Source organism: Stegodyphus dumicola, chromosome 1, assembly GCF_044657685.1.
Source record: "Stegodyphus dumicola isolate Sdum_Otavi_A_Nest chromosome 1, ASM4465768v1".
Classification (NCBI taxonomy): Eukaryota; Metazoa; Arthropoda; class Arachnida; order Araneae; family Eresidae; genus Stegodyphus; species Stegodyphus dumicola.
In genome coordinates, this window is record NC_140768.1 from 49768649 (window position 1) to 49791106 (window position 22458).

General features: G+C 30.5%; 1 protein-coding gene across 1 annotated transcript in view; it reads left to right on the top strand.

The window, feature by feature from the left end:
• Mo25 (calcium binding protein Mo25) overlaps positions 1-20171 on the top strand; it is a 56196-nt gene extending 36025 nt beyond the window's left edge. Inside the window, exons 5-8 of the mRNA XM_085814282.1 lie at positions 1300-1468; positions 9721-9846; positions 13529-13672; positions 19574-20171. Coding sequence (XP_085670408.1) covers positions 1300-1468; positions 9721-9846; positions 13529-13672; positions 19574-19750 — 616 coding nt within the window. The 3' untranslated portion in view covers positions 19751-20171. The remainder of the gene's footprint in view (positions 1-1299; positions 1469-9720; positions 9847-13528; positions 13673-19573) is intronic.
• The last annotated feature ends 2287 nt before the right edge of the window (positions 20172-22458 follow it).

Here is a 22458-nt window from a genome sequence, read left to right on the forward strand (position 1 = left end):
ACTGTTTTTATATGTGAGAATTAAAATTTTTAGTGTAGGGTTTTGACTTCCTGATACTACTTATAAGTTAATGGCTATTTGGAAAAGGTGAAGACACTTCAAAATTTGAAGGGGTTGTTTGGCTTGATATTTTTTTAGCTGCAGAATAGTATGTAAATGGAAAGAAAAATCTGGTCCTTGAATGTCTGCTTAATTGTTTTATTGCTATTGGTACCTATTTATTTTCATCTGGAATAATTTAAATGTTGGTGTACAGAGCTTTAGGTATTAGGTTTTTGTGATATTATATCATTTATTGTTATTGTTATTATTACATAATAATCTAAGTAAAGAAAAGAAAGCAAAGACTGGAGACAAATAATTAGATCAATACATTTTATTTAATTTTGGAGGTTCACAGGTAGATTTAGAATATAGTATTAATACAAAAAATGCATTTTTTTCTTCGCTCAGTTTTAAGATAGAACATGTGTCGCATTTGCCTTCCCCTCTTGCAGACTACCATGATAGCATATTAAATTCTGCCTGTGATAAAGGCAAATTCAGAAATACGTATTTAAGTAGAATATTTTTTATTGCCTAATATAACTATTCATGGTAAAGAGAGAAATGAGAATTATTAATAATTCTTTTTCTTAAATCTTAATGTTTAAAGAGTTCACCATCTAAAGAAGGCTGTTTATTCTTCCTTACTTAAAATTTTATGCTATTCATACAAAGTGTATTATTTCGTGTAAATTTTCTTTTCAAATTACATTATTGTTAACCTTGAAAGTTATAGCTTTGATAATGTGTGGTGCATGTTTGCTTGTTTATGTCTGGATACATATATAAAGATGCATTAAAATCATTTGAGTATTTTAATTTGATAAGGATTTTGTTTAAAATTTATCTAAACTTTCTTTAAAATATTGTGCTCTCTTATGAGTTTAAAGCGACTATACTTTGAAAAATTGTATCGTTTGTTACGTATATGTGATTATACTGGAATCCTATTAGAAATTGTTCACATTTGAAGGGATAAAAGAATCACATGCTTACATCATTATAGAATAATTAAATTCATCTGTAACTTTTGAGCCTGGTACTTTTAAATAACATTAGTTCTGAGAGGAGATGGAGAATTTGTTAGAATGGTGGCTGTTGCAATATACTTTCAGAACGAAGAATATTTTTCTAATTTTTATAAATTTTAAATATTAATTTATATGTAAGTTAAATGCTACTTGTTTTTGCTGTCATATTTTTAGTAAACAAATAAAAGTACAAATATTAATTATTATATTTATTTTTTTTTAGCTATGAAAAGCAAGATATTGCTCTAAATTGTGGCACAATGCTAAGGGAGTGCATTCATTATGAAGCATTAGCTAAAATTATATTGTACTCTGATGAGTTTTATAATTTCTTTAGATATGTTGAAGTATCTACTTTTGATATTGCGTCCGATGCCTTCTCCACATTTAAGGCAAGATTTTTATTCTTTATTTGTGTAATATTTGTGTATTATTATTGCCTAGAGATAATTTTTTTAATAATATGTGGGCATTTTATAATGTGGAAAGAAACTGGGAAGTAGTTATGAGATTTTTCAGTTTTAATTTTCAAAGGATGGCTTTTAAAGTAAAAACTTTATGCTACAGAAAAGAGATCTGTTTAATATCTTAATGTCATCAAAGTTGTAGTATTTTTAAACTGGCTTTCAAATTTTAATACATTGCATAACAGTGTATCAGATTTAGTCACTAAGCTGTACAATTTAGCACCCATATGAAGAAGCATTATATTACAGTACATTAATAACATCTGAACTTTCATTTGATGTAACTCTGGTTGATTCTCAGTAAGCTGCCTGTTTTTTTAATGAATAATGATATACTAAATTAACTATTATTGCTTTTTCTCTTTGCATTCTGGGAAAAAAAATTAACAAAATTTACGACCTGCCTTCAATATAACAGCAAACAGTTGATTATTTTCAAAGTTGCGGAATCCTGCTATCAAAAATATGTCTGTGTTAATAATGGACACAATATTATACTTTGTTGGATACGTTAAAAGGATAAACAATGTTGGAAAGCAGATAAACAATGGTAATGTAACATAAAAAATTGTGACAAGAAAATATCTGTTCAAAAAGGAATGTGATTTGAGAGCTATAGAATCAAATTTGTGACTGTAATCTGATTCATTTACAGCTAAAAACTCAACTATCCGGCATTCAACTAGCTAAAAAGCTGAAACAGAAAATTTTTAAATTTCAGTCCCCTCCCTTTTTCTTTTAAATATCCTTTTTGAAAAATTAAGCCAATGGGGCACTTTTAAAGTCATTATAAGGTGTACATACAGCACTTTCTCAAAACCCCACTGTAAACTTCTAAGATGTGGATAAAATTATATGGTTCTCTTTCAGAAGACATTGCTTACACCGCTTTACCATTGTATCCATCCTATTTTTCTAAGAATTCATCTTTGAAATAGGCTATATACTGCTGAACAATTGCTAAGGATGGATCTCACATTGATAGGTAACATAACATTAAGCTGGAGTAAAGGCTAAACAGGATAAAATATCGTTGCTACACTGTTTGGGCATTAGAATAAAGAATATTTATTGTTCAGGAAAATTTGAAAATGTTTTCCAAAAGTATAAGATAAGTGTTCTTTTGATTCTATGTATGGAGAAATGGGAAAATGCATACATATGACAGCAGTCACCTTTAAGAAAAATGTTAGTATGGGTATGCCCACCATGGAGTGCAATGTAACTTTCTTCCTGTCACGTCGTTCTTTGCATAATATTATCCAACAGCTGTTGATGCAATTGATCCCACTTTTCTGCTGGTGCTTGGATGTGGGTGTTCTTGTTCAATGGAACACGTTTTTGACTAGCAAGTTGCCCTCCTCCCTGTGCATCCTAAATATTTTCAGTGAGATTTAGATCTGGAGAGTATGCTGGCCATTATGAGGTATGAAATATTCTCACTGTCTAAACAATCCTGAACAGTGAGTGTTCGATGAATGGTACGTTGTCCTCCATGAAACGAAAAGTATCACTAAAAGCACCATGAAAAAGGTGAACATGAGGCAGTTGAACTTTATCAATGCATTGTCATTCAGTCACAGTCCCAGTGGCAACTGCATGTAGGGATGTGCAGCCAGTGATCATGATCCAGGACCATACCAAATTACTGCATCCCAGATATTGGTCTTTTTCCAGGATATTTTCTGGACGATAAGCAATACTACTCTTATGCCAGATCAGCTGGCATCTATAATCTGATGATAGGTTGAGCCTACTTGTGCACTACTAAGAATAGTGCACAAGTCCAGTCTTTTCAGTCCAATTGCAATGTTCATTACACCATTGCAAACAGGTGGTATGGTGATGTCTGTACAATGGAATATACACAACAGATCTATGAGTGTATACTCCTCTTCCTCGCAAACATCTTGCTATATTTTTCAGATCCATTGTCCTGTGGCAGCAATAATCTTGTTCGCCACCTGCTGAACTATGGTATGGCAGTTTCATTTTGCCAGTAGAGCAATGTACTTCTCTTTTGAAAACGTCATACATTTAACACAGTATCTTTTGTAATGCATATTCCAGTTGTTTTAAATGCCCTGCTGAGCCATAAAATAACAATATGGGTAATGTGAAACTCCTTGGCGACATCTGTTATGTTTTGCCATTCTTCACTCTTTCAAGTGACATGGCTGAACATGAAATCATTTAAGTGTTATCAGGAAGATGTACGAGTACTTCCAAGATCATTAATTAAATCTTTCCTGTAAATCTTTTACTTGATACAACTGCCAGTGCGTGGCAGATCCTTTAAATCTTTTATCAACACTGTCACAAGATAAAAAGGTCAAGAAATGAAAATTTGCATATGCTCATCTCTTCTTACTGTATCCTGCTTTTGCTCTAATTTTTCGCATTTTGTTTCCTTTTATTTTGGGGTTGTGATAGTTGATAATGTTATCAGTACTTAGCAATTGTCCAGCAGCATATATCATTGGAAGAAAAATGGGGAGTTACTGTCATGGCACTGGATGCAATGAGAGATTACAAAGTTCAAAGAGGCATTTATGTTGTCTGTTAAGATTATTACTGTCACCAGTATGTTTAACAGGGGTAGTTGTCACAGTAATAAACCTTTTCAGTTCTGTTGATACATCTCAAGTGTGAGACAACCAAACTCATTTTGCGCATATTAATATCAATCCTCTTATGAGTATGGGATTTCATTAAAAAAGCCCAGTTCTCAAAACTGCCCCGAGAAAGAGGTATTTTCTTGATTTTAATGCCAAAACATGTTTGCTACTTTATTCTTGGATTTATGGACTTTTAATGTATTGCCTTAATTTCTTGTACATTTTAAGGTGCACCTATATTAACTTCCTTAAAAATGTCACAAAAAATATTTTAAGCTATATATATGGCCTTGATGGTTAGAGGGTTAAAGGAAAATAATGACTAAGCTTGTTTTCTGCAGATTGTTATTAAAACGCGATAGACGACAAACTTGTTTTTTATGAATTATCAGTGGATTATTGTTATTTGTGGATTTTTTGGTGACAAAGCAGTTCTGATTCAAACCCAGATTGAGGTGAGTCTGATTCTGAAGAAGAATGGTCATCTGTAGACAACCTACCAATCTTGGAAGAGTTTTTAGGCTGCTCAGGAATAGATACAGAAAAATATTCTGGGTACTGTAGCATATGCAGTGCATATGTTACAGTAAAATATCAAATTTATCAACGAAGACACCGCAGAAGAGGTGAATATAAGGCAGTAAAACTGCAATGTGTTGTTGGCCATTTTGCAAGCACGTATAGTCATTGCAGTCATTGATCATGATGCCAGCCCATACCATGGTATTGCGTCTCAGATATTGGTTTCTTTCCTGGATATTGTCTGTATGATAAGCAGTACCGTTGTCATGCTGGATCAGTAGGTGTTTGCAGTCCGATGACATACTAAACCTACTATCATCTGAGAATAGCATGCAAACCCAGTTCTATTCAGTCCAATTGTGATGCTCATGACACTTTTGCAAATGATGACCTGGTGCTGTCCGGACAACAGGACATTCACAGCGAGTCTGTGGGCAGATAATCCTCTTCCTCCCAAATGTTTGGCTTCAACGTTTTAGGAAATCCACTATCCTGTAGCATCAAGAAACTCATTTGCCACCAGCTGAGCTGTAATTCACCAGTTTATTTACTGATGGGCAGCGTACCTGTCTCCTGCAGGCATACATTAACACTATATACCATTAGCATCCAGTATTAGAAGAAAAGTAACAAATTGTGATTCTCCAGGCAGACTTTTCATAAACATAAGGAAACATACATTAGAACCCATTCTTGGGACTAGAAAAGAAGAAAAATTTGGGATAATGGTGTTTGTGCTCTGTCAAGAAAATATGCAGTGTAATGCAATATGTGTGTAATATTGAAGTGTATTCTTGCACAAAGGAAAATGCTTTGAAAGATATTGCTGTTTAAAACAGTATTAAGTTTTGATTTTTGAAAAAGTATTTGTATTGTTTTAACTCTTTAACAGACAATGGTTTCACATCGAAGCAAAAATAATTTTGCATGTTAACTTCAAAAAATTTCATTGTGAGAGTTTGGCAAGAAAAGACACTTTAGACCCATTTAAGATTGTTAATTGCATTTTAGGCAAAAGTCTTACAGTTATTTAAACAATTTGGCATTTAGCTTGTTCTTCCTTCAGTTATTTTCAAGAAACAGAAACTGTGGCCAAATAGTATGATTTAGCATCATTAATGTATTAAATATAATATCATGATACAATCATAGGGCCTTTGCCTTTGTTTTATGTAAACTGGATTAATTCTCAATAAGACAGTTTAGTTTTGTAAAGAAGATGTAAGTTAACTGCTAATTATTTGTTTCTTCTTGCAGTTTGGAAACAATGGGTAAATTTATTTATTTATTTATTTATTTTAATCCAAAAAGATTTGAGTCCCGAAGGACCGTAACTTTCATTTTGGCATTTTGCGTCGGACTCCTATAAATGTCAGTTCACTTTTAAAACTGTTGCCACAAAATGTTAGAGTCCTACATTATATTTGAAGAAATTGAATAATGAAAAAATCTGCGTAAATGTATGTATATTTCTCGCATTGTGGTAAAACAACAGTATCTAGAGCCATATAATTTTGAATGAAGTAATCCTACTGCAAATATGGGCATCTGAAATCCCAAATTTGAAATTTGTTTTACGATCGATTTCATATTTTGTAAAACCTTAATGAATTTTTGAGTAACAAACTAAATAATTTAAAAGCGAGCAATGGCAACACTCTACAGGGGGGGGGAGCCTTTTTATCTCCAGCGCGTCGAACTGTGTATCGGAAATTCTAAGGATATGCTCATTTTAAAACTATTTTGCGCGACATTGAACTTAAATTTTATGGTTTCAGTGCAAAGAACATGATATTTAATAAATAAAGGTAGCACACAAAACGTTAAAAAAATGCTCCTTTGGACGTACGTAATTTAAAATCTGAAACATTTCAGTTTTTTTTTTTTTTTTTTTTTTTTTTTTTTTTTTTTTTTTTTTTTTTTAAGCACGTGCGTGCAACATGGAGTATTTTTGAAGTTACAAGATTAACAATTTTTTCCTTTAACCCTTTGAAGGGCAATGGTGTAATATATACCAGATGTTAGTCAATTTTTTAAACTCTTAAAAAATGCTAATTTTTCTACACCAAAAGCTGTAATCATAAGTTTCTACTGTCTCTTTTTGATTCTAAATGGCAGCCTTACTAACAAACTAAAAAACTATATGAATGTTCAATATTGTGCAGTTATGAAATTGATTATACCTCTTTCATAGGTATCATGTTTGAACATTCATAAATTCCATTGAAGGGTAGGAAAAATTCACAATCTTAAAATATATCGCGCACACGTTTTGAACCTTTTATATTTACTGCATTTCAATCAAAACTGATAATTAAAAGAAATTTATGTATACATTTTTAATACCGGTATATAATATCTACTGGCACCCCTACTGAATGTACCTTGCCAATAGATGGCAGCACGAGGCTTCTACCTCACTACTCTGTGAGATGACGGAATTTCTTTACATTGTAATAGGTTATGATGTAATAATTTATTTATGATTAATTTACAAGTTGTTTAGGATTCAGTATTATGTTCATGGGGGTATGGGAAGTTTGCTGACCCTGTCCTGGGACTGAATACAAGTATATTAGTTACTTTTTAATCTTTGTGTATACTACTCGAGTTTCTCATTCGTCTCTGTTTAGCTATAATTTTAATTTCAGCACGCCACCCTTTCCCACGAGAAAGACTCGTCTGGCATCAAAAAACATTATGCAACTGTAGGGGTTAAATGTGACATTGTTAGCCCCCAAACACACCCGTTGTTTCGTGTTTTCCAAAACCCTAAAATGCAGCGAAAATGAAAAGAGGTGACGGACAACTAGTTTGCCATGCGGGGCTCATGCCATCTTCACAAAGGGACTATGATAACATCACACAAAGGGAAAGCTCTAAAAGTACAGGAAATTGAAATGCATTTTAGATCCATTTCTAGTGCAATGGAAAAACTGCTGATTTGAAAGCATGCTTTTATTCTTTAGGTCTATGTTAATTTCAGATGAGAGACTAAGGAATACAAGAAATTTTTTTTCCTTGGGTTAAGATACAAGTACGTGGTTTAGTCTTCACAGCTGATGAAAGAAGAGAAATATTTCTAAGGCCAATTTTAGTTGCAAAACATTTATCTTTGGAAGGGAAAAAGGGGATTTGAGTTTTTAAAGTTTTGATAGAAATAAGAGCTTTGAGGTGTATCAAGTAATAAAATCGTTTAACAGCTTTTTTTCTTGAACAAAATGATAGATTACAACCTATATTTACAAAAAATTAAAAAGGGCCCCTTACTGGGCCTGATAATCGAAAGCGTGTGTGTGGGGGGGGAGGGGGGAGGTGATTCTTGCAATCATAGCATGAAGCATACTCTTTTTATATATTATCTAAAGCAATTAATAACTTCATAAATGCAGTATAATTTTTCAGCTGAGTCGTAGTGTTTCATTTTAAATTGTTTAAAAAATTTTTCGCCCGAGTAACATTTCTTGTAAAATTATACTAGCTCAATTGCAACACGATACGGTTTCTGCATGCATATTTGCTAAAATTTTTCATAAAATAATAATATTGAATTTAAATCGCTTTTAAAATCCTTTTACCCATATTTTACCCAAGTATATTCAGCTGGGTAGCATCATCAGATTGCGCGAGAAACATAAATTTTATTTTATAATTTTAAATTTTTAGCAAAGTTTAAAAAGTGTTTTGCCTTGAGACTTACATAAATGTACTTCACCCATCTCTATAGATGCACATAAAAAGTTTGCAAAAATAGATGGAAAAAAACAAAAATTAACAATTGCCTGGGATAAAAATGTTGTAGAGGGGCATCGGTATAAAATATATACTGGCCCCAAAATTCAGGATTTCACTCTAGATTTTTTTTAAGTCTCAGTTTTGTGTTCTAAGGGTCTATAAGTTATAATTCATTCAAAATTTTACCACAATTTAAATTATTTATATACTGTCTCTCAAAAGGTTAAGATGTTTTAATTTCTTGTGTTGAAGAAGAAAAACAAACTAAAAAAATACATTTGGATTTTATGTACAAAAGGCATTTTTTTTCCTCCCCTGCCCCCTGAAATGTTACATTACTTTAAATATAGACTTTTGATATTCAAGCTGATAACAAAAAAAAAAAAAAAAAAAAAAATGACTTTTTATAATTTTAGAACAGATTTTCCCCCCTCTATTCATGTGGCTTTTCTACTATGAATTGCATTCTATATATGCTCAACTATCTGGAAATTTCACATATCCAGAATTCATCATTTCCCAAGCGTTCTAGGTAGTCGAGTTTTTACTTTTTGAATGCCAATAAGAATTTTTGGCTGCAAGAATAACTGGCTCAGGTTTTAATGAATTGATTTGTCAGTGAATTTTAAAAGCTTGAATTAATATTTATATAGTTTTTTTTTATGTGTCAAATTTCTAATTTGTATCTGTCAATGATGTAAAGAAATTAAGGTGTGTGATTGTTTTTTAAATAAAGAGGTGTTAGTTCCTTTAGATTCTACAAGAACAATTGGTGCAGCTTTGGCAGCATTTCTGCTAACTTTTTCATGGTTCTATAGTAGCCAAATTCACTGTCAACGGGGTAATACATTAATATAAAAAATTCTAGTATTGTGTATTCTGGACAACAGCTACAGAATAATCATTAATACACTACATAACAATGATTTTCTACATTGCTGTGTTGTGAAAACTGATTAAGAAATTTATTGAGGTTTTAAACTGAAGAACAAACCATTGCTACAAAAGTTTTCATTTACCTTTACTTGTACTTTTATCTATTAAAACTTTTTTAATGTATATTGATTGTTTTTATTTGTAATCGCTTTCTTTTCAGAGAAGGGTATATGAATCCTCTATTTTGATTGCCTTTTATAATCTACTGCCTCAAGAATTTACTTCAATCAAATTGAAAATAAAAAAGAACTTATTATTCATTGTTGTTATTTGGAAATGAAAATACATTTTAATCATCTGATACTAATTGTAATGTTATAGTAATCTTTATTTTATAAATAATTTTAACTGAGATATATTTTATAGGAATTACTGACAAGGCACAAAGTCTTGTGTTCCGAATTTCTTGAACTGAATTATGATCGAGTATTCAGTCACTATCAGCACTTACTGAATTCAGAGAATTATGTCACCAAGAGGCAATCTTTGAAAGTAAGGATTTCATTATAATTAACTGCTTTAATAATGCATGTTAAAAATTAATCTAACACATCTCCCAAAGTTTATTTTCAGAGCATTAAATAAAATCATATATAATTCCAGACAATTTTAGCCTTCTGTGAAAACAATAGTGACTTAAGAGGGGGTTTGCGAAAGGGTTCATCATATGTGCTTTTTAAAGTTGAGGGATTCTGAGCTTTTAGTCATTGAAACACAGTTATACTCATATTAGTTTTGTATTTTTTAGTACACTCAAATTAAATGCTGCAGCACTTTTAAGTCCAAATAACTTTTAATTCAAAACTGAAGAGAAAAGTGTATTTATCAATCATTATTTAGAACTGCTTAAACTACATCATAATTTTATGTATTTGAAGGTGGCAAGACCCTGGAATACATTACGCAGTCATCAAAGCTTGCAGAACATCCCCTTCATTTATAAACACTCTTTCACATGACATACAGTGGTGGCCAAAATTGTGGACACTTTTGAAAATTTTTATGTTTTTGAACTTATAGAAAATGTTACGTTTCGCAAAATGCAAACTTGTATATATCATTTTAAAGAGAATTTATTACTGAATTCAATACAAAACACAAAATTCAATTATTTGCAATACAAAAAAAAAAAGTTATATGTACTTTAATATAAATAAAAAACACAATTATGAAGTGGTTTGTAATGTCTAGCTTTCCTGGCCAATCACTGTTCTTGTTCTGAGAACCAATCAAATGTTAGTAACTGCCAGTAGAAGCTGACATCGTGTTTACACTTGAAACAATTCATTATTTTGCTTTGTTCTGTAGAAGGAGGACCTGTTTCTTATACACTACAATTACAAGTAGGAATTTTTGTAAAAATTTTTAATATTTAGTCAAGAAGCAATGACATCAAATAAAAGAGTAGATTGGACACCTAGAAAGAGATGTAATATTATTGTGTTATGAGAAAGTGGTCTTTCCTATGCTGAAATTGCAAGACAGGTGGTTCAGTGACTACATCTGGAGTCCGAAAGTTTTGTTTACGATATCAGGAGACAAATTCAATGAAAAACAAAGAAGGAAAAGGCCGAAAAAGGTGCACCACATCTATTGATGACAGAAGAATAAAACGACTATGTCTCCAAGATAGAAAAATGTCATCAGCGGCCATCAGAAGTGATCTGAATGATGCTGGTGTTTCTGTCAGCTCAAGAACAATCAGGAGAAGATTAACAGATGTTGGACTGAGAGGTAGAATTCCATGAAAAAAGCCTTATCTTAATTTTCAGCAACAACAACAACAACAAAAAAAAAAAAAAAAAAAGACTGCAGTGGGCAAAGGAACACATTAATTGAACAGATGATCAGAGGTCACAAGTTATATGGAGTGATGAAACTAAGATATCGTTATTCGGTAGTGATGGGCGAAAATATGTAAGACGTAGAATAAGAGAAGAGCTACATCCTGACTGCATTCAAGCAACTGTGAAGAGCCCAGTTAGTGTTATGATTTGGTCATGCATGTCAGCAGGTGGTATTGGTCGCCTTCATGTCATCAATGGGACGCTGAATGCCAGAAAATACATTGACACTATTCTAGAACCAAAATTTCTACCTTCCATCAGAGATCTCTTTCCCAACAATGCTTCGTTTATTTTTCAGCAGGATTCTGCTCCTTGCCACATGGCCAAAATATCAAAAGAGTGGTTTCGTACAAAGAGCATTAAATTGTTGTCATGGCCAGGAAACAGTCCTGACCTCAATCCTATCAAAAATTTGTGACACCGTTTGGAAACTCTTGTCTGAATGAGGTGCCCATCAAATAAAAGGGAACTAATTGAGGCTATAATTGTTTCCTGGCATCATGTAATAACGAAAGAAGAGCTTAAAACTCTTGTCAGCTCGATGAAACGTCGATGTGAAGCTGTAATAAAAAATAAAGGGTACCCTACTAAGTACTGACAACTCACTGCAATCATCACTACCTAATGTATATCGATAACTATTATCGTTTAACTTTTTTGTATTGCAAATAATTGAATTTTGTGTTTTGTATTGAATTCAGTAATAAATTCTCTTTAAAATGATATATAGAAGTTTGCATTTTGTGAAACGCAATGTTTTCTATAAGCATACAAAGTTCAAAAACATAAAAATTTCCAAAAGTGCCCACAATTTTGGCCACCACTGTATTTATATATAATTGTTTTATTTTAGAGTTCCTGGAAAATTATATAACATCTGTTATTATTTTCAAATATAAGTATGTAAATATGCATGTGTAGAAAACAGTATTTAAAAGTGTAGAATTGATAAACATGAATCCTTGATGAAGAACAATCTGATGTGAACGTCGCATGACTTCCTTTTTGAATTATAAGCATTCCTTCCATATTGAATTATAAGCATTTTTTGCTAATTTCATTTAAGCTTATTTCCTCAAATTTCATCAGATATATTCATTCAATTAATTCAGTTCTCACTTCGCAGCAAGGCAAAAATACATAAAACCTCAAAATGTCTTAATTAAAAATTGAAAAATATAGAAAAAAATAAAACAAATACAGTTAAAACAATTAAAAAAAAACCTGAAAGCTTTCAAATCAGATGAATTATCGTCCACCACCCTTTTAGTTTGGGCACCACTGTAGAATCATTAGGATTTTTTGATACTGTAGACATGAAAAATATGCAATGCCTTTAGCGAAACTCGACCCTGAACCTCATGAATATGTGCCGAATGTGCTACCGTTACATTCACAAAGGCTTGCATGCTGGAAGGAGGAAGAAAATATCTTATAATATACTTGATCCAAAAGATTTTGCTGGAAAATGCTGTAAACACAACATCTTTATTGTTAACCATTGAACTTGGTGTTTGAATGCCACTGCATTTTCTGTAGTTTAACAGATGTTGCACCTATAGCAAAAAATATTTTCATATTGTTTAATGAAATTTTTTAAATTGAGATTTTGTTCAAAAGTTTTTGTCTTCTTTTCTCGTATGAAGCATACTTTTTCCTTGTTTCATATTGAAAGAAATTTGATTTCAAAGCTGTATAATTTCAAAATTAGACATTGAGTTGAAGGAATGTTTGTGAACTGTGCAGTGGTGGAAATTTTTCTTTAACATACAATATAAAATTCCATTTAAATAAATTTTCTTTGTGATCTGATTGTAACTCCAAATACCAACATTTGCAAGGTCTGTCAACAAAGAATAGACATATTGAAATGCAGTCAGTTCTTCTCATTTCTTTCAAGTTTCTTTGCAGAATCTTTTTAAAAAATGATAATTAATGTTTAATATTTTTTTCAGTTTCTGTGATTTTGTCAAAATAGAATAGCAGATTATTGGTCTTAATGGGAGATTGCCACAGTTTAAATATAATTTTCAAATGTCATTGCCACAGTTTAAATATAATTTTCAAATGTCATATATTTTTTCATTTTGAGCCTAAAATTTATACAAGCTTTTTTTTTTTTTTTCTTTTTTTTTCCTTTGTGTTTATCATATGTCTGCTTGTGGTCTGATTTGTTAAGCAGTAAATATATCAAACGCAGGAACTGAAATTATATTAAAAAAAAAAAAAAAAAACTTTTCTCAGTTCATTCCTGTATTGAATCATTCATTTATAATTTATTTATTTAATCTGTATCTGGTTGTTTATTATTAATAATTTTATTTTAGTTATTAGGAGAACTGTTATTAGACCGTCACAATTTTACTATCATGACCAAATATATAAGTTCCCCTGAAAATTTAAAGTTAATGATGAATATGTTGAAAGAAAGGAGTCGAAACATTCAGTTTGAAGCATTTCATGTTTTCAAGGTATGTAAATGGTAAATTTTATGATTTATTTGTTTTATGTGTATTGTTTGTTGCTTTACGCAATTAATTTATTTCATGTCTTGCGAATTTGGAATTTATATAGTGATCAGGGAACTTTTCAGTTATTAATTTTCCTGTATAATAATAAAAATTTATCATTTTCTGTTATTTGATTAGGATTTGGCTGGATCAGGGAAAATTATACAAAGTGGTTATAATTAAAATAACCCACTCATATTTGTATAGGAACCCATTCTATCTAGTTTCTGCATTTCATTGAGACTTGTTATATATGTTATAGGAATGGACTAAATAGGAAAAGGAAAACTAGTAAAAAATAATAGTTAAAATTTTGACTGCCAGGCGAAATGTGGTGTATAAAGGACAAGAAACGCAAATTAGAAATCTAAAAAATTATTTAATCACTGCATTTGTTCATTGAGTATGCTATTTACATAACTCACAATAGCATATTCAGCAGTAGAGTGAAAGGTTTTTTTGAGGATTTTCCAACAGCATCACATGTTGTGCTTGCTTTTAATTCATGTAGATTCTGTATGCTTCCTCTGTAGACAAGATCTTTCAATAATCATTGCAACTAGCAGTTACAGGAATTCAAGTACACAGAATAAGGAGATTAAACATTTGATCTGGTCATCTTCAGAATGAGTACAAAGTAATTCTCTCTCTTGCCAGTCAATATAGATGTTGTAACATCTCGTAATAGCTTCTAAACATTCTCATTTTCGTAAGGCAGGAATGACTGGCTTCTTCAGAAGTTTGCGATAACTGTCACTAATAAAGGAAACTTTTCAGGGCCTTGAGGACTACACTCCTTAAAGAAAAAGGAACTAAGAACGAAGTCAGTGGTAAAACAACATCATACAGTCATGTAATCAGAATGCAGAAGTTGTTCATTCTCAGCATTAAGGACTAGTATCACATATGTGATAGTTCTGAATATTCACTGTTTCGTCTACAGCAAATTGATTTATCTGACCACAAAATGTCTCAAGGTCATGCATTGTGAATTACTGTGCTTGCCAGCAAGCCAAATTAATGCACTGATGTGGATCTTACAGCTATAGTATGTGGCTTACAGTTTACTTTTGCACTATGTGGATCATGCATGAATACCAAAATGGATTGTTGAGGTTAGGTAATTCACATGACATTACTCAGGCTTATTGAGGAATATCAGAAACCATATGTTGTCAAACTACAGCAACAGTGATTTTTTTTTTTCCAGAGTTTCAATTTTAAAATAAATTTTTTTGGCATAGGTTATTTTTGCATTGTTGATATTCTCTAACTAAACAGCTCTGATAACTCAATTTTGCCAATGAAGTTAAATCTTTCTTCTTTAAAGACATGGTGAGAATTGATTTTACAATATTGACTATTGGCATTTTAAACAGTTCCAAATTTGCATAATGTTCTTTCTGTATTGTGTGAAAAGTGGCATCTAGTGGTCAGAAATTGAACTATTATTTTTTATTGCAGTTTTCTGTTTGTTGGGGTCCATATAACGTACGTACACCAAATTTCTATTAAATGTCAATGAGAATGGACTATACATAGATCTGAATAGGATCACTATAACCTCTCTGTATCTTAAAAACCTTATGAATTATGCTTCATCAAGTGATTTTTGATTTTGCATCAAACTTTAATTTTTGTGTTAAATTTTAATTAAAATGTTCATTAAAAGCATTTTAAGAATTGCAAAAATTTAAATAGCTATTGCAAAAATTTAAATAGCTATTGCAAAAATTTAAATAGCTAAAATTAAGATGTTTTTAAATTTTTTTAAAGGCAGCTTAATTTTTCCCAAAGAAAATTTGTACTGAACTGCTTTCCTATCAAATTAGGTGAACATGCAAAAAATTGAGTCGATATATTTGATTTGATAAAGAAGTAGGATGCTTGAAAATGAAATATCAGAATTTATTATTGAATGTGTGTAATGCTGTTCTTGATTTGAAATGAGTCTCAGCAGAGTATGGATAATATCAAATTATATTTGTGTATCTACTAACTTTCAAAAATTTTTCATGTTTCGCAGTTTTTATAGTTTCATGGTTTTATATGCTAAATTTAAAAAAAGAAAAAAAAAAAAAAAAGAAAAAAAAAAAAAAAAAAAATGGAGAGAGAAAAGAAAAGTTCAAATTAGTGTTCTAATTGCATATTCTAGGCAGATTGCCTTTGAATAATTTTCCTTTTCAGTTGATGAAAAACTTTCTGGTTTTTGAACTTAAATTATTCTGTCTTGCATCCATTTTGGTTTATAGTTGATGAATATTTTAGTAATTTTAAGACGTATGTATTTTCTTTTTCTAAATTTGTTACAAATTTTTAATAATATAATATTTTTATAGATGTTGCAGAAAATTTCAGATTTGTCATTCTTTATAAAATTTGTTTTACTCTGTTAAATTTCCATGAACGTTCTTCCATATTTTACAGTTATTAAGTTGGTCATGCATTTATGATGAATCTGTTATTCAATTCTGATGTACTGGCATTACATTGTGGCCTAATTGATTGCAAGCTTACACTGGAATTTTTCATTAGCCTTCAGGCAAATTTATCTGTATATAGTGTTGTTGAAATGGTTCTGCATTTATAACTGAAAGACTTTTTTGCTGTAATAAAAGCACGTTACATTCTTCCAATCAGTATATTAATGGTTTCTGAGGTACTTTGGATTTTTGACATTGTTTCATTATTTCATCGAGTGATCTCGAACTGATTGCCCATGGGCTACTTGCAGCCCTCGAAACAGATTTACTTCACCTGTGAATGCAGTTCCTGTAAATTAATAAGCATTGTTATGACATTAATTAATATGTCAAGAATTTGAAGGAAGGTTTTACCAATTTGATATTTTTTCATTACCATTGAAAGCATACGTGTATAACAGCCCAGTGAATCTATAAATGGGGCTATCTAATTCACACTGTTATATAAATTTTATTCTAAGATTTAAGATAAGGATTTAATTGATTTTTTTCATACTTGTCAAAAGATAAATACCATCAGTTTAAAATTATTTTACAATACAAATTACGGTTTTGTTGAGGATATTTACATGTGAACAGTTTTTCATGCAGCTAAAAATTAATAAGTAAAAAATAAAGGAACACATTGACCAATGAGCATCTACAATTAGTGATGATGATAGTTTCTAGTAATTTTTGTTCAAGTTTACAAATGTTATTAGAGTCAAAATGATATGAGGTGTTTAATAAGAAATAAAGTTTTTGATTACTTACATGCAAATATATGTATCTTTTCTGTATGTGTAAAAATATTGTAATAAGTAAAAAACAGAGAATAGGTTATCCTTGTTTATTCTCAGTTTTTTCCCACTCTGAAAGCTTTTGCAATTTCTGTTGTTTAAATATGTTATTTTGTGGTTTATTCAGTAGATTAGAATTATATGAAATAAATGTTAGTCTGAAAGTTTAATATTTAGTTTAATCGAATTACAAATTGCAAACATCTGAAATTTCTTTCAGGTACTAATTTTTAGATTTCAGCAGAAAATAAATGTCAATCTGAATTGCTTTCCTTTTGCTCATTATTATTGTTTTGTGTGTGTGTGTGTGTTTTAATAAATACTTAGTAAATAAAATTTAAAATTTAGTTTAGTTAAAAAATTTCTTTTGTTGAAAAACAAAGTTTCCATTTTGGGTTAAAAAAAGCTCTCCAGCTTCTTTATATTGTGCATGTGGTGGCCATACACGATATCATTTTGAGATCACTGGCATCAACAGTATGCAAAGATAATGTGGGAAATGCTGCATAATCTGTTTTATGGTCTTGTTTAATCAGTAAGTAGTTCTTTTTTGCTTCTTCATTTACATTCAGTTTGTAAAGGATACTGATGAAGTAAATGATGGTAAGGTTTTACAAGAGTCCACTTTTATGTCTAAATTTACAGTTTATAATAAACCTAACAGGTTTTACATTTCCTCTTTTGTGTTACTTCATGCTGCATAATATTTGTTTAATGTCTTGATATTCAATTACTCAATAAGGGATTAATAAAGACAATTTTATTTTACACTTCTCAAATTTTCATAGAGCTGTATACCAGCCATCATCATCTCATGCCACTCACTCTTAGATCTTGTACTGTGATAGTTCTGGTTATAATCCATTCACTTGGATCCATTCACTTGTGCATTTCTGGTTATAATTCATTCTTGATGTACATCAAGTGAATGAATTATAACCAGAAGTGCACATGAAATTTTTCTAAAACAGGAAGAATGATGATGTGCATATTTATATTAATTTTAAAACACCTTTTTAATTTCATTATTATTATTTAGGGAACTAGTAAGGCAGTTTATTTATCATACTGCAAAATAGATGTCTCTGTTTTTCAGAGATCTCCGTATTTTCAATAATGATAAATTTTAGAGTGCATGTACAAGCCTTTTTAAATTAAAAAAGTGATTTGAGTAGATTTTCTGTTATATTCAGTTATTAAAGTGAAGTATGGGAACATTTAAATGTGACCCTGACATGAAATAAATGAAAACATAGAATGATTGCATATTGCAAAGCATGTTATTATTTAAAGTAAGTTCTCTTTGTTGAAATGCTTTTTCCCAAGTATCTTGGAAACTTATTTATCCCGTTTTTAAGGAATATGTTTGTTTGGTTATGTATCCACTCTCAAATAGGTATGATGGCTTTGAGTTATGGCAGCGTGCCTACTTATATCATCTGCAAAGCCGCAACAAAATTAATATTGGGGCTTGAACCCCCCTTCTACATACACACACTAAAAATGTAACAAAGATTCGTTTTATTCCATGGACAGGGGTATTTTATGCTTACTCATTTCTCCACATGTGACGAATAGGATGGAGTTGCATTGCATTGTAGGTAGCCTATTGATCAAAGTAGCAAAGGTCACATATGCTGTTCGAATCGTGCATGAAAACTCAACAGTGTGGGTCATATAGAATGCCTTAATATTTTTCGATTTCAGTCTGATTACAATGACTAACTCAAGGGTGCTTTTTTATTTTATAGTATCTTTTGCATCAGAGTTGTAAATAATATGAAAAAAAATATATGTATTAAATGTTATAAAATCATTGAATGTCATAAAATCATTAACTTTGTGTGAACATTTTAAAGATTCTTAATATATTTTTAAGATTTTCAACATTTACTAAAAAACCAGCCTTTTTTAAATTATAGCTTAATTTTGGTTCCCTCCCTTAACCCCCCCCAAAAAAAAAATTCTTACATATTATAATTTTGGTGGTAAGATAAATGTATTTTACAGTGTTTTAGGAGTCAGTCTTGTTTTTGGGAAAGTTCTTTAGCAATAATTATAAATAGTAACTTCACTGAATCACACTGAACCATGACCTTAACCAACAGTTGTACAGATGAACTTTCTTCCCCCCCCATAGGGGTTTGGTGATAAAACTTGATTTTGTATTATCACTTAACAAAAGAATTTTTTATGGTGAATTGTATTAATTCAGTACCTATCAACAGATGAAAGATATATTGCTAAACCTAAAGTCCTAACCAACCTATAGTCTGTTACTTTGAAACAGGCAGTTCAAGACCTTACTGATTCTCACTCATTTGTAGTCATAGCATGTGTCATCATCATTGCACAGAACTTACTTTTTCCGCTGTATTTGAGATTAAATGATATGAAATGGAGAAACAGAAATTAGGGGACTCGACCATGTGTTGCAACTGTCATTACTATGATTACAAAATAGTCACAGTAGATAAAATGAAATGCCTATTTTAAACTAACAGGCTATAATTAAGTTATCAATCATGCACCTTTTTTTTCTTTCAATTTTGCGTAACTTTTTTTTATGCTGTTGTAATTATTCTTATTTTTTTTTCCAGGTATTTGTTGCCAATCCTAATAAACCTAAACCAGTTCTAGATATTTTATTGAGAAATAAAGATAAACTAGTGGACTTTTTATCAAATTTTCATACTGACCGTTCTGATGATGAACAGTTCAATGATGAAAAGGCTTACCTAATCAAACAAATCAAAGAGCTTAAAGCAGATGATTAGCACGAAATAATAACCATTTAAATTTGCCCTCCTTCCCCTTTTTTGAAAATGAAGTCACGCGAAAGAGATAAGTGGCTAGTGATCAACATTAAAAAAACTTCCATTAGGCTAAACTGTAGATATTATGTATATGAAGGTCATGTTTCTATACATCTGATGGAGCATGTAAAGGACAAGGGGGAAATATTAATATTCAAGATGCTCCATCCCAGATATTTATGATTTACTACAAATACTGAATTGTTAAGATTGCAAGATCGTGTATTAGATCTTTAAAAATAGCTGAATAATAGTTTATATGCAATGATTATAGCTATTAACTTGATTTTTGTGAAAATGTACACATTTTGTTAATATCTTTAGAGAGATTTGTTTTAATATGTATTTTTGGCAATAAATGGTGTATACATTTTATTTCCTATTACTGAATATTTTGCAAAGTCTTCCGTTTTACTCACCTGAATCAGCTATATTATTGGAAGCCATTCTTTTTTTAAAAAATAATTATCTGTTACTGTAAATATATTGTTATGTAAAGCAGGCTTTTCCCCCTTCCAGCTGTTATATTTCCATGAAATATATGTATTGTATTTCATTGGATTTCATTCTAGAGAATTTTAATGAGAGAATATAAAAACTGTTTTATGGTCCATAAAATAAAAATATTCATATTATTGGCTAACTATTTTTTCACCATTGCAGAATAATATGAAATTAATAAATTCATTTACATGAATTCTGTTATTCCTAGATAATATCATGTTAAACTTCCTTTCAGTATTTTTTAAAATATTGCAGGCATATAAATGGTATTTTTGATAAATGAAAATATTTATGCTCTTTATTTCTTAACAGTTTCACTTTTAAGTTTTTTACTGTATTACAAAACATAATTCAGTAATCAGACATAATTGACATATTTAATAAAGATAAACAAATAATAGCATAATTCAAAATAAGAACATTTAGTGAGGATTTTTTGTATTGAAAATTAAGGTAACTTAACTACTTGTTCTGTGAATAAATTAGAAATTTTTGTGATTTAAATTTTTTCTTGCTAATTTATCATTTTCTCAGCAGATCAATTAAAAAGACTATTTTGTAAAGGGATTCATTTCGTAATCTAAAAGCTAGTTTTTAATTGAATATTGTAAAATACATGCATGTATTTATTTTAATCCTACTTGAATGTGAATTTTAATCATACCTGAAGGAAACGTTATCTGGATGTAATAGCATATGAAATATTTTCTAAAAATTGCATAAATTTAACAGAAAAGGACTACAGTGATGAAATCTGCAAACAGTAAAAAAATTCATTGGCAGTATAATTTATAGCTTTGAACTTATGACCAGACTTTTGTGTTTGCTTGTGTTTTGCATATACAACAAAATGATAAGCGACTTCCATATGTAGTGTTCTATATGTTATGCCACAATTCATTTATTTAAACAACTATTTAACTCTGTTTTATGTTTATTAAAACATTGCTTATACACCTTTTTTAACTACTTAATGTTATTGTAGCACCTAAGCCAATTCATTGATAATTAAAAGAAAAGGAAAATAATTATGCTTTAAAAGTGTATAACGTTGCTATCCCTCCACAATCCTTTACATCATCTGCATATGTGCATACATAAATTTCAATAATTGTGTCAAAAAGGAAAACTCGGCATTTAGCAAACAAGCCAAATTGCTATATCAATGTGAATTGTTTCATGTTTGCTCCTTTTGCATCAATGAAACTGATTGGATGAAAAAAAGCTGCTGAATGTGCAAACATTGATGGATATTAAGAGAAGTTAAAAAACAGATTTGTCAGATGTGATCTTGACATCATGTAACAGAAGTTTGGCTGAAAGTTCTGACATATTACGAGTTATAAATTGGGACAGATTACCATTAGATGTCAGAATTGTTTTTATATTTCCTCTCCATAAAAGAGGTGTTGATTTTGTGGGAGGGTCATACTGTGTGTAATATCTGTGATCCATAAGCATTAAAATTCTGAATTTATAAGTTTAGGAAGGTTAAGGCAAAGTTCAATACAATTCATTCCTTTTTTTATAAAGAAATTGATGTAAGGAATACATGAAGTCAACGATTTCATTAAGTACTAAGTATTTAATTATAAATTTATTGCAAAAGTTTATTTTAAAGTGAAAAATTTTATAAAGTTGCATTTAATGTGAGCCTATTTAGATGTTTTCTGTTACCATTTTTCTCCCCTAAATAGCCACAGTTTTGCACTTGAAATTATAAGCTTTTTAGTATAACAATAAAAGACTCAGTCTTAACTGTATGAATTGCATGATTGCATGGGAGAGATGTGTAAGGCCATCCCCTACATGCCATGCAGGTAGTGCTTTGCACAAAAGGTCTGCTCAGGAGACATATTGTGTTAGAATCGTAAATCAGAATTGCATAAAGACATTTTCAAGACTTAGCAGAATGTGTTTCTGGTACTCTTTGAAATAGTATTGTACCGTGGAAGCAAGTTATTTAAATTTAGTTATTGTACATTCAAATCCCCCCCCCAAAAAATAAATAAATAAATAAATTTAATAAATTTCTAGTTTTTTCGTCTTTTCTAGCTTTTGAATAAGAACTCGCATAACAGTTCAACATTTTATTTCAAAGTTTTGGAAAAACTAGTTTGATTAATATACACTAGAATTATTAAGTAAAAAAAGGGGGAATATAG